This window comes from Thermobia domestica, chromosome 7, assembly GCF_964235325.1.
Source record: "Thermobia domestica chromosome 7, izTheDome1.hap1.1, whole genome shotgun sequence".
Lineage (NCBI taxonomy): Eukaryota > Metazoa > Arthropoda > Insecta > Zygentoma > Lepismatidae > Thermobia > Thermobia domestica.
In genome coordinates this window covers 264,939,953-264,954,032 of record NC_137460.1, presented here as the reverse complement: position 1 = coordinate 264,954,032, position 14,080 = coordinate 264,939,953, and the positions used below count along the sequence as shown (strand labels likewise).

Genomic DNA, 14,080 nt, shown 5'->3' with positions numbered 1-14,080 from the left:
GAAAAATCTTAATTTTGAAAAAAAAACGGGTGTTTAGAAAATAATCCAGTTTTTTTAATCCCAAGGTCAAGAATCAACACGTTGAGTTAATGTGTTTAACCAACCTCCAGTTTTTTTTTTTTTTTTTTTTTTTTGGTGTGTGTGTGTGTATGTTAAGGCAGTGAGAAACCAGCTTTTGTAAAGTACGCCAATTCCCCACGCGACCAATTGAATAAATAGACATAAGAAATTATATTTAAAAAAAAAGCTTTCAGTTCGTAAACACTGCTCAAAGTTTTGGTCCAACTTTAATCCGCGTGTTGTGGGCTTGTTGCTCTTTAGCTTAAACCGCCGCAGTCGGATAGGGACAAGCCATTTTACTGAACAGGAAGTATTGGGGCGCGTCACCTGGCCAGTTACATCATTGTTGTCGCCTTCCGTCTTCTGCTACTCAAGGCAACCCGAATGAAAAAAGTGGCTGCCCGACACTGTCAAAAGCTCTGTCGCTGATTTAAGCAAAACGCGGAAATTTTCTATTTTGTATTTCGATCGCATCTGCTTCTACTTTCCGTATGTTGGATATATCACCGACGGATGCGTCGGGCGGCCCGAAATACATTGTCAGGTAGCTTGTTTCATGTGATTGGCCTTGCGTAGCAGAAGCCGAAGGTGCATGCAATGATGCCATTGGCTAGATGGCCCGCGCCATAATATCCCGCTAAAACATGGCTTCTCCCCCCCCCCCCCCCTTCCATTTGGCTGTGACGGTGAGCTCAAGAGCACCACGCGGCTTAAAACAAAATTCAGAATCTCGAAACCCAGACTGCTTGTTTCATCTAAGTACGGATTTTTTTTTTTGAAAGCCGGATTTCGGAAATTTTTGGCCTAGTATTAATGCTTTCAATGCGTTTGTGTGTGTGTGTGTGTGTGTGTGATGTATCATTCCTGTCTAAATCGTATCAGTATTTAATAAGAAATGAAAAGTATTTAATATTTTCTTGGTATGCCATAGCAGAGTTCTGGGACCAACGTTGATAACTGGTTGCAAGTTGAATATTGGTTGTGTCATCATTTGTATTGTCGTTGACCCAACGTCGATCTATAGTTGATAAATGGTTGACGTTCATTAACGGTTGTGTTATCATGTGTCCTGCCGTTGGCCCAATGTCGATATATGGTTGATAAATGGTTGAAGTTGTAGTGTATTCTACTGTAATATCTTTAAAAAAATGATTCTTTCATTTTTGTGTTCTATTGGTTAATTGTTCTGGTACTATTGTATTGAACATGATGTCATGCCTGGCTCCGTGATTTGAATTCCTTCTGCCGTTTTTCAGATTGACTTCAAATCGGGTGCGTATTAGTTGGATTTTTTTTAGTGTAAAATTGTGCCTCGCAATTCAATGGACAACGAGGGAATGGATCGAAGACGGAAGTGTTCATTTATTTAGTTCGGTAGTTTGTGATTTTTTTAATTATAGTTTTTTTCCTCCAGTGTTTTACTTTTCTTTTTTAATATATGATATTTTGTGTTTGTGAAACTTCCTGCCATCGTTCGTTCCCGAGTTGACCATTGGAAGTTGCCCTTTTCATATACAGGTAAAAGTAGTGTTAATTTAATGTATAATTAAATTCAATTATTTCTGCTAATTTGATATGAACCTATTGTTACTACCGTGTTTTATATATATATATATATATATATATATATATATATATATATATATAGAGAGAGAGAGAGAGAGAGAGAGAGGGGTTAATTGAAATTGAAATTTGAGAATATATACTATATATTTGCATATTGTTCTATATGAGCTTCACTTATATTTATATTTGTTGTTTACTTGTTCTATATGACCTCGTTAGTAAATTGTTCATTGGTATACCTTTTAATTGAGGATCATGTTTTGATTTGGAAAAGCCTCTGGTTTCTACTATATCTGCCTAAGGGGGGGGTATCCAATCTAATAGCGTGCCGTTATGTATGTGTTGTATATGCTCCTGCTATGATGCGAGGAAATATTGCGTATTATTAAATTATCTAACTAGTGGTACAGTTCCTTCCTTGACTTCCGGTGGGGCATGTATGATACACTACATATAAATCGTTTGAAGTCAATCTCACCAATTCGAGGCCTTTTACATATTGAATTAGTTTGTTAATGCCCTTGCTGTTCGTATTATATATTAAATATGGCCGAAGGTGTAGATAAAGATAAGGTAGCCTCAGATACTATATCCGGATTTGATGATGATGGTGTAAAAACGCCGCCTCTAAATATAGATAAAAGTGATAAGTTATTTTTTGGAATTGAAAGATTAGGAGAAATGTTAGAAGACATAGCTGGAAAAGTGGGTCCGATGTCTTCTGGGATACTTGTTAATAAGGATAACACGGGATTTGATAGGTCAACGGGTGCTATTCCTAAACGTACTAGTAAAGTATCTGGTAATAGATGCCATAGTGATTATACAAAGGTAATAGATGATGACGCTCATCTCGGTACCAATTCTTCTCGTTTGGAAGATAATACTGCTTTGACGGTGTTAAATAGATTTGTGGAAAATCTTCCAATTTGTGATGGTAATGACCCTGACAAGTTGTTCAATTTTATATGTAAAATTGACGATTTTTTAAGTGGTAATGAATTTCCAATTCGTTGTGTGGTATACGCTTTACAAACAAAAACTAGAAATCCATTACTACAGTGTCTTAAGGATAGCGTTAAAACAACGAGGAACTGGGGAGATTTATGTAAATATGTGATGACTGAGTTGCTTTCTGACGTGGCTATACAGCAACTTACCACAAGATATTTTTATAAACCTCAAGGCGAAAGTGAAGGGGTCTTGCAATATTCACGTAGACTTGATCAAGTATCACGTATATTGGATATTCAAATCTGTGATGAAACGTACATCTTAACGGTGGCTAGTGGTTGTAGACCGGATGTGGGATTGCATGTATTTTATAGTGAGCATCCTCAAATGCGTGATGAACTTATGAACTCTTTAAAGGCTTACTCACAGTTAGAACTTTTTACGAAGCAGCATCAAACAACTGTTGTTGGATCATCATTCGATATAAATCGTACAAGGAGTGACTAGATCGCGTAGTATAGTTCACCCTCATGTACGAAACACATCGGGTAATTTCCACAAAGGACAGGTGTCTAATTTTCAAAAGGTTTCTGATACTCAGCAGATTCGAACCTTGGACTATGGTGTACGAACCGTACCTCCATTAGTTGGGAAAGGTGGTATATTTATTGAAGTCGATTTGTATGATAAAAATACTTTGCATGTTTGGATAGTGCTTCAAGTGTTAATTTTATAAGTAACGAAGTGGTACAGTATTTACTACAACGGGATTCGAACCTAAAAATACATGTTAAAAACTTTGTGGGACGTACTGCTACAAATTATCGTTTAGTGTTGCACAATTAGTGTTTGCTCCCGTTGAGAATTAATAAGCAAGATTTGACTGTTTGTGCGCATATAAACGAACATTGTCCCAGTGGCCAACATATTACTTTAGGAATGCCTTTTATTGAGCAGACTGCCTTTAAATTGGATGTTAAGGAACGAAGTATATTCTTTCCTGATCACAATTTCAACATTACGTAAGTTTCCAAGCCTTCTTTTGGTGGACAATATTCTGGCCCTTTTCCTTTTGGTTGCAGGAAGACGGATCCTTATTCTACGTCATATTTGATGGGTTATCTTACAAGGAACCGCACATCCTGCAACAAACCAAATGTTCAAAACCAGCAGGGCAGTGAAGATAAGAGCCTTTTTCATGGTCAAGGTCATAACACCTGTTGCATTCCTGATACAACGAGCGAGTTCTCACTAGACCAGGTGCCACGTAATGCAGCCTTGCCAGCCGGTCAACAACCTGTTGGAGATAAGGAAGCAGTACTACAGCAAGGTAAAGAATGTGTTGCCAAATATAAACAAAACTTTGCTTTATCTGAAGAACCTGTTATTTTTAAAAATGCTTGTTCTGCTTTAAATCAATTTAATGACTATAATTCTTTTTTAAATTCTTGGTCTTTAACGTCACAGGCTACTCATAAAGATTTTTTTTTCAAAATAAAAAAGTAATAGAATATAAAAATGAGTTAAAAGTTAAATCACCTGTTGAATGTAATATTGTACAGGATGTTTCAGAAATACCTTCGAACAGCAATGAGGTATTAGCGATTGATAGTAGAGTTATGCATAATTTAAATAACAAATCATCTGTTAATCAACTAGATAATACAAATAGAAAATTTATTATGGAAAACATTGATAATGGACTTATTAAGGAAGATAGTACCTTACCTTTATTTGTACAGGATATTATAAATAATTATACTGATGTGATTACATCAAATATCGGCAGAATTAAAGATTTTAAGTACAAGTTTCGGGTTAAGGAGGATACTGTGTTTCATGAAAAACAAAACCCTATGTCTAGTAAACAAAAGCAAGAAATGCGTGTAATTTTAAAAGAACTTTTGGATAACGGGGTTATCGTGGAGAGTACTAGTGAGTGTCGTTCCCCTTGCTTTATTGTCAAAAATAGTGCAGGTAGAGGACGGCTAGTTCTTAACTTTGGTAAATTATCTAAGCTTGTGGAAGCCGATAATATAGTTACACCTAACATGGAAGAATCTATTGCTACACTGGCTACTGCTCGTATTATGTCCCGATTCGATTGTAAAAGGGGATTTTTTCAGATAGTATTGGATGAATCCTGTCAGAAATATACGTGCTTTTCTTTTGACAATAAAAGTTATCATTTTCGGGTACATCCTATGGGACTCTGTACTGGGACGGCGGCTTAAGCGCGCGCTATTGATAATGTATTAGGTGGTTTGAAGGAACAAGGTGTCGAAGTATATGCTGATGATATTGTACTCTATTCTGATACAATTGAACAACATAAAACATTACTTAAGACTGTGCTTGATCGACTTCGATCACGAGGTCTTACAATTTCACCAGAAAAATTTTCCTTATTTCAAACGGAGATAGATTATTTGGGATTTCGTGTAGGTGGAGGAACTATGCAAATGATTCCGGATCGACTTGAAGCGATACGAAATTTACCTGCTCCTCGTAATAGGAAGGGTGTCAAATCTCTTGTTGGGTTTTTGTCTTTCTATAGTCGATTTATTAGTAATTTTGCTGAGATTATGCGTCCCATAACCGACTTAAAATCACCTAAAATTCCCTTTGTTTGGGGTAAAGAACAATCTGAGGCATTAGCTCCTATTAAGGACGCTTTTGAAGAGCAGGTTATCTTGAAGATACCGGATATGAGTAAAAGGTTTTATATAGAAGCAGATTCTAGTTTGCGAGGGTTCGGGAGTGTGATCCTACAGAAGGATTCCAGCGGTGTCTATCAACCTGTTGCGTTCTATAGCAGAAAACTGAAACCTTCGGACTATAATCGTCCTATCTTTGCCTTGGAGTTGGCTAGCTTGTACAATACTATTACTCGTTTTCAGCACTATCTTGTTTCAAGATTTACAATATTAACTGATAACCATGCTTTTGCTTGCGTGTTGCGTAACCCTAAACAATTCACACGATATAGTACTATGATTCATAGATTGTTAGAATTTAAATTCGATATCTTACATGTACCTAGCAACAAGATGATTAACGCAGATTTTTTGAGTCGAATATATGATTCAAATTTGTATGACCTTATAGATGAACCTATGGATGAGGAGGTATACCAACGTGAATTTTTGGCTTCAAGCCTGTTGAATACACCTTTGGCATTTTATAATGTAAAAGAAGAGCAAATAAAGGATCCGGATATCTCTGATACTTATAAGAAGACTGAAGCTGCAGGAAATGTCTGGAAAGAATATCGTTTGTCACGTGGTTTATTATATAAAAGAACAAAAGCACGGTATAATCCTTACAAGGTTCTATTGCCTAAGTCTTTACGACCTTTTATATTGGAATATTATCACTCTGGAACTTTGGTGGGAACACATACGGGAAATTTTAAAACACTTAGTAAAATTAAACGTTATTTTACGTGGCCTTCTTTGATTCGTGATGTGCATCAGTACGTGCGCTCATGTCATGAATGTCAGATTTCGAAACCACGTTTTGAAAAGCCCCAAGGTCCTTTGTCTTCTAAATATGTAACACAACCCCAGGGGCACTTATACTGTGATTTGGCAGGTCCCTTAATGCCAAGCAATGGCTATAGGTACATAATGTTACTTGTGGATAACGCCTCCCGTTTTTTGCACTGAGTTCCATTACGTAATGCGACCAGTAGAATTATTATTAAAGCAATGAAGGAGATACTTTGTCGTTTTGGTCATTGTTTTGCTTTATCCACGGATCGGGCTAGTTATTTTTGTAGCGAGGAGTTTCGACGTTTTCTCTTTGGACTAGGGATTAAACATATACGTAGTTCAGCTTACTTTGCGTCCGGAAACGCAGCTGAAAAATATGTTCAGACGGTAAAGAATGCCTTAAGATGTTATTGCTCTGAGAATCAGACGGTATGGAGCAATTTCCTATATCCGATCCAATTTTCTCTTAACGTTTCTGAACATTGTGAATTAAAGGCATCACCATTTGAACTGTATTTGGGACGCGAAGCCCTAGATCCTTTGTTAGTTAAATAGTCTGTAAAGGATTCCGACCTGAACTTACATAATTCAGTGGAGGTATGGTCCGATGCCTTAAATAATATGCATAGAGCTTGGGAAGATAGAAAGCACCTTTCCTTGCAGCGTAATAACCCAGTTACTTTCCAGGTAGGCCAATTAGTTCTTTGGAAATCTCATTTTAAGTCGTCCATAACAGATAAAATTAGTAAATCATTGTCGTCTCTCTGGCTTGGTCCTTACCGCATCGACTCCTTTGCTGGTCCGAATACTATAATTCGTTTAGACGAAAGTAAAAACCGAAAATTTTCTTCTCATATTAGCCAATTAAAAAAGTATGAAATGCGCGAAACTCCTGAACCCGAATTGTAAATTTTGGTGTAATATTTGTGAGGTTCTTACACTTATTTCTTTTTCAGGTGTAAGGGAGTTGTTTGTTTTTATAAAAAAATCCGTTTGTTCCAATTTGTAAAGACTGGCCAGTCTACACTTCTATTTGATATATATATATGTATGTATATAATTCTGCGCCTTATGGATATGAATCTCATCGTCTATGGATATTTAAGGTTTATTCAAGCCTATGTTATATTTACATTCTATAACATGGTATAACTCTATTCTGTTTTCTTTTGTATTTAGTACTGTACTCTGGTTTTGTGTTTTACCAAGACTAAATTATATTTAATGATATGCTTGAATATATTTGGTCAATTTGGCTTTATATTATTCGGTGGTCCCTTTCATTATTTATTTATGGTTTGTTGTTTTGCCTTTTCATACTTCATATTCATCTATCACCCTTGCTAACAAAATCGTTTTCATTTCCATAAGTGTTCCATGTTTCTGGTAATTCAAAAAATGTTTCTTACATTTTTTGAATTCCGGGGGGACCCACCATGTAGTGTATTCTACTTTAATATCTCTAAAAAAAAGGTTCTTTCATTTTTGTGTTCTATTGGTTAATTGTTCTGGTACTATTGTATTGAACATGACGTCATGTCTGGCTCCGTGATTTGAATTCCTTCTGCCGTTTGTCAGATTGACTTCAAATCGGGTGCGTATTAGTTGGATTTTTTTTAGTGTAAAATTGTGCCTCGCAATTCAATGGACAACGAGGGAATGGATCGAAGACGAAGTGTTCATTTATTTAGTTCGGTAGATTGTGATTTTTTTAATTATAGTTTTTTTTCCTTCAGTGTTATTCTTTTCTTTTTTAATATATATTTTGTGTTTGTGAAACTTCCTGCCATCGTTCGTTCCTGAGTTGACCATTGGAAGTTGCCCTTTTCATATACAGGTAAAAGTAGTGTTAATTTAATGTATAATTAAATTCAATTATTTCTGCTAATTTGATATGAACCTATTGTTACTACCGTGTTTTATATATATATATATATATATATATATATATATATATATATATATATATATATATAGAGAGAGAGAGAGAGAGAGAGGTTAATTGAAATTGAAATTTGAGAATATATACTATATATTTGCATCTTGTTCTATATGAGCTTCACTTATATATATATATATATATATATATATATATTTGTTGTTTACTTGTTCTATATGACCTCGTTAATAAATTGTTTATTGGTATACCTTTTAATTGAGGATCTTGTTTTGATTTGGAAAAGCCTCTGGTTTCTACTATATCTGCCTAAGGGGGGGTATCCAACCTAATAGCGTGCCGTTATGTATGTGTTGTATATGCTGCTGCTATGATGCGAGGAAATACTGCGTATTATTAAATTATCTAACTAGTGGTACAGTTCCTTTTTTGACTTCCGGTGGGGCATGTATGATACACTACAAAGTGCATTAACGGTTGTGTTATCGTTTCTATTGTCGTTGGCCCAACGTGGATATATGGTTGATATGTGTATAAAGTTGAATAATGGTTGTAATTACGTTTGACTTTTTGTTGAGCCAACGTTGTAAAATGCTAACCGTTGTCAAACGGTTGCGGTAACGGTTGTTCTTTTGTTGGCCCAACATTGACATAAACATTAACGGGTGAAACGTGGTTGAACAAATGGTTGACGCGACATCAACGGTTGGGAAATTGTTGAAAAACTGTTGTTTTCTTCGTGGGACCAACGTTGAGAAATGGTGCGTTGGCCCAACAAACGCAAAGCGGACATGCCCAATCATCGTTTCAACGGTTGATAATTGGTGATGTCAACTAAAAATCAATATTGGGCCAACCATGTTTGGTAATATGGGGGACAATTTTTTTTAACAGCATCATGCAGTACCTCTGCAGTAGTAACTGTGACAGGAATTAATCCAAGGAATTGAGATACTATTCGATTATCCTTTGTGTTATAGTATCTAATACACAAGCATAAATGTTTCACACCAGAAATATCGGTTGATTCATCAATAATAAGAGAAAAAACATGATCCCTAACACCCTCAATTTGTTCCTGCAGTATTGCAGGAGCTATGACATTCTTAATAATATCAGAGCACTTAGTTCGATAAATTTTAAGTTGCCCGTGTTCATCGCCATTGACGAATGAACTGGACGAAGGAATTTCACGTTTCATCAACTCAGTTAAATGATCAACATTTCTAATGTTTGTATGGCAAGCAACAAACGCAGCTAACTTGAGTTCAAGAGTAGTAATCATACACTTTTGGGAAAATACGGTTGTCAGTCTTTGTTGAGATGGAGAAGTGATGCAAGAGGCATTTTTAATATGCTTTGAAGCTGATGCGTGTTTGCTTAAATCCGTCTTGTGAGCTCTGAGATACACTTTGCAAAGTTTACAGTACGCTTTTTTATTATCATTCTTCCCTTCTTCAATCCACTTACTAAATTCCCTAGAATCAGAAAGCCATGCAGTCTGGAAGCTTTTATTGTATTTACTCCACTTACCCATTATGTTAATTAATATGGAGCAAAACCCTTTTCACAAACATTTACACTAAGGCTAGTTTTAGACGGAAGCATTTATCGTAGCAAAAATCGTATCATCGATATCCTACCGTGTAAAGTAGCAAATGCTATAGCATATCCCATGCCATGGCATATCCTATGGTATTTCTTGTCGATAGAACCTGCTTTATTTCGTAGCATTTTCCCCAGAATTTCGGCTGCGATTGAAGCGCCGTGGTGTGTTAAAAGGAAGCGAAAGATTTTGGGTCAAATATTCATGCTCTTTTTGTGTGGGAAATTGAATTGTAGTAAGGAAACATGAGTTGGAGTAGGGATACTATTATTATGTTGATTAAAAAATATAAGGAACATTCTTGTTTGTACAAAGTTAAAAGCGTGCAGTTTCTCTATACGGATTCACACAGAAATCCATTTTTAAAAAATGCTTTTCGTTTCATTTATTGTACTTTCAGCAATAATTTCTGAGGTGTGCTCTTGCATTCTCCGGTGCAGGTTCACTTTAACAGGTGGCAACGTGTTGTTTTACTATACGGATCCATAGTATAAGTAGTAGTAGTAGTAGAAGGAGGAGGAGGAGCAGTAAGTAGTAGTAGGTGTATTATTATTATTAGTAGTAGTACTAAGAGTAATAGTAGTAGAAGTGAGTAGCAGTACTAGGAAGAGTAGGAGGAGTAAGTAGTAGTAAGAGTAGAAGTAGGAATACTTGGTAATAGTAACAGTAGCAGTAGGTGTAGTAATATAAAGAGTAGTAGTAGTAGCAGTAGTAGGAATAAGAGTAGGAACGGGTAGTAGTAGTAGTAGTTGGAATAGGAGTAATAGAAGTAGTAGTAGCAGTAGTGGGAACGGGTTAGAAGCCTCGAAGGGGTTTTGATTTGATTAATTTGCGTTCATTTGATCATACAAAGTACACAAATTTGTACATATGGTATAGAACATGTCATTTCACAATAATACATAGGTTAAATACAGAGCTAATAAACACATACAAACAAACTATAAGCATACGAATATAAAAACTAAAAAAATTACAATAAAAGAAGGAAAAAATAAAGATTTATTATTTAATCTAGTGGTTAAAATGTATCTACATACCAAGTTTTATAGCCTACAGAAATAATAAAGGATTATTCACCTATATACTCATCTACAGAATAATAAGATTTACAAATTAGCATATTTTTAACCTCTCTCAAAAACTTTATATCATCTTTCATGTGTTTCAATTCTCTTGGTAATTTATTATATAGCACCGCACCTCTATAAAATGTAGTTTTTCAAACATACTTGTTCTGTGTGACGGCATTACAAATTTATCACAGTTTCTAGTTCTATATTCATATACGTCGGCATGCGTTAAGTAGTTATCTGTGTTTTTTCTGACTAATTTTAATACATCATATATACAAACTCGGTATCGTGAGCAATCTGAGTTCACGAAAGTTACTTCTACAACTACTACGAAAATGGGAATGTGTAATGATACGAATTTTTTTCTTTTGTAATCTAAATATTGTAAGCAAATCATTAGTGACACCCCAGAAGGCAATACCGTACTGTACTTGGGAATAAAATGACGCATAATATAATGAAATTAAAGTGTCTAGGTTAAGAACAGAGTAAAGTGTATAAGCCATATAAACAATAGAAGATAAATTTTGGCATAAATTGTTTATATGATGTTTCCATTTAAGTTTGTCGTCTAAGTTTAATCCTAAGAATTTCGTATTTGAAGCACATTCCACATTATTATTATTAATTGTAAACGAAGGTTTAATCGGTGATGAATTAGTTGGGAAAAAATATAAACATTTGGTTTTTTCGGTGTTAATAATTAAGTTATTGTGGCGTAACCACGTTTCGAGCTCTCTTGCTGTTATATTCACATTATTTTGCAGCTCAGTTAAATTACTTCCTTTTACAAGTATATTTGTGTCATCTGCATACAGAAATAACTTACCATGAGTGATATAAAGTGGTAGATCATTAACATATAAAAGAAATAATATTGGTCCTAAGACTGATCCTTGAGGAAGTCCTGTGTTAACCATAGAAGGTGTTGATCTGAGAGTTTCGATATACAAGTTGTCTTCATTAATGAAATTTATCTCTACAAATTGTTTTCTATTTGTAAGGTAAGTTTGAAACCAGTGGTTAGCAACACCTCTTATTCCATATGCATTTAATTTACTTAAGAGTAACGAATGGTTGACACAGTCGAAAGCTTTACTTAAGTCACAAAATATAGATAGTGGGTATGATTTACTTTCTATTGAGTATACTACTTCTTGCAAGAAATGAAGGGCAGCTGTAGATGTGGATCTATGTTTAAGAAAACCATGTGGCGAGTCAGATAAAACATTGTTACGTTCCAAATACGTAATTAATCTATTTTTCATTATGGATTCTATAATTTTCGAAAATTTAGAGGAGAGAGCTATTGATCTGTAATTTTCGCATTTCTTTTTGTCACCCTTTTTTTGTAATGGTTTTATGAGGGCCCATTTCAGGCTGTCTGGGAATATATCTAGTAAGAATGAGTCATTAATTATGTGAGACAGAGGCTGTGCAATTGCGTGGATACATCTTTTGATTATAAATTCCGTGATGTCATCTGGTCCCCTTGATGATCCGTATTTGAAATTCCTTACTACTGATACTATTTCAGAAGGATTTGTTGGAATTATAAATAAAGAACTACTTATTTGATTAATTCGATTAGGGTTATTGTTAATATCATTCGATGGTGTTTGCGATTTAAGTAGGTTAGTAACTATATTGCTGAAGTAAGAGTTGAAAAGCTCAACAATAACATGAGAGTCTTTACAGTTTTTGCCGTTCGCGAGTTTTATTTCAGTATTTTGAACACGTTGTGGTTTTTGATTTGTTTCTTCTTGAATTATTTTCCAGGCCATTTTGGTCTTGTTTTCTGCATTAGAAATTACATTATTATAATAGGACTTTTTGGCTTGTTTTATTACCTTTTTATATATGTTTTTATAATTTTTACAGTAAATCTTAATACTAATATCCTTAGTAGTTTTGCTAAGATGATTTAGTGACTTCATCTTTTTACTACTCACCATTATGCCTTGCGTCACCCAACTCTTTTGTTTATTGTTCTTGGTTGCAAACGTTGCGTATGGGAAACACTGATCAAATATCAGCTTAAATTTACTGAAAAATTTACTAAACTTATCGTTCACCGAATAAGATGATTTTGACATTACACTTGACCAGTCCTCGGATTCAAGACACTGATTAAATTGTAAAATATTGTCTTCACTGAAATTTCCTTTTCTCATTTTTATTATTTTTGAACAGCCAGTTTTTTTGTTTTGTGGATTAACTAACACATTTGCATTGTAAGAGTTCACAGTGGCTATTTGTGCTCTACGATCAGAAAACCCGCTATTGAAAACATGGTTCTGTTCTCGATACGAAATGGAGAAATTACAGACTTGCCAAAATTTTATGACAGATTATTGAAGATTACGTGCATTTCAGGTTCGACTTTAATTTCTGTTTCCACGTAAATACGCATCTCAGATATAATGCACACCATATTTCCATTACTTATACACTAATCTATTACAATGTTAGAAATTTCTTCTGTAAATTTTAAAATCTATGGATCTGTATAGTATAACTGCTTCGTTAAAAGTCCTTTGTATCATAATAAGCATATTCGAAAAAGAGCTTTAGAAGAAATAGTGACTGAAATATCTGATTTAGTTTTCGAGCCATAATTACGCTCTTCTCCAGTGATTTGTTTCCTACGTCACAACAAAATGCTTATCAAAATGCTACCGTTTAAAAGCACAATATACTTTTCATGCCATAGAATATTACACGAGATTTTTGGCAGCACATCTGCTACGAGAAATGCTACGATAAATGCTTTCGTCTAAAACTGGCCTTATACACTTAAATTGGTGATGTTCACTTCACATAACACCGTTGAACTACTACTCATGTAAAATATTTCAGGCAGTAACACGTAACCACGGACACAGTGATCCTATACGATAAGCGTTATGTTACTTAATTTCCGCTTCAATTATATTTCAAATACTAAAAGAACTTACAGAACGTGTAAATACTCAAAAATCGTTCACACGACATAAACACTCCCGACACTTGATGTTCAGACTAAATCTCTAGCTTCTTGCCGTGAAATTCCCGAATGTGTGGTGCCAACTCAGGACTCAACAAGTCTTCAGTGCTTCCAGATCTTAAGATTAAAAAGTACTAAGAAAGAATTGAATGAATATCGAACATGTTGCGTTTTAGTAAAATTATCCTTCATTGTGAATAGAAATATTCAACAAACAAAACTATTCAAAATATAATGTTTTGTAATTTTATACATGAAAATTTTAAAAAGTAGCGTATTTTGAAGATTTGTAGCTCACAGAAAATTACATGTAGCTCAAAAAGTAGGGTGTCGCCCAATTTGAAATTTTAGTAACGGGAGCACTTTAAAAAACGCCCAATCCGCTACTTGTAGCCCAATCTGGTAACACTAGGGGTTTTATCGGTTAAGGGACGTTGATTG

General features: G+C 34.8%; 1 protein-coding gene across 1 annotated transcript; it reads right to left on the bottom strand.

The window, feature by feature from the left end:
* Nucleotides 1-8,812: 8,812 nt before the first annotated feature.
* LOC145689702 (uncharacterized) lies at nucleotides 8,813-9,508 on the bottom strand. The gene has a single exon (XM_081763899.1). The coding sequence runs from the start codon at nucleotides 9,506-9,508 to the stop codon at nucleotides 8,813-8,815; it is 696 nt and encodes a 231-aa protein (XP_081620025.1).
* Between the last annotated feature and the right edge of the window lie 4,572 nt (nucleotides 9,509-14,080).

Coding starts and splice junctions, on each gene's coding strand:
- LOC145689702 (XM_081763899.1), bottom strand. CDS start 9,508: ATGGGTAAGTGGAGTAAATACAATAAAAGCTTCCAGACTGCATGGCTT.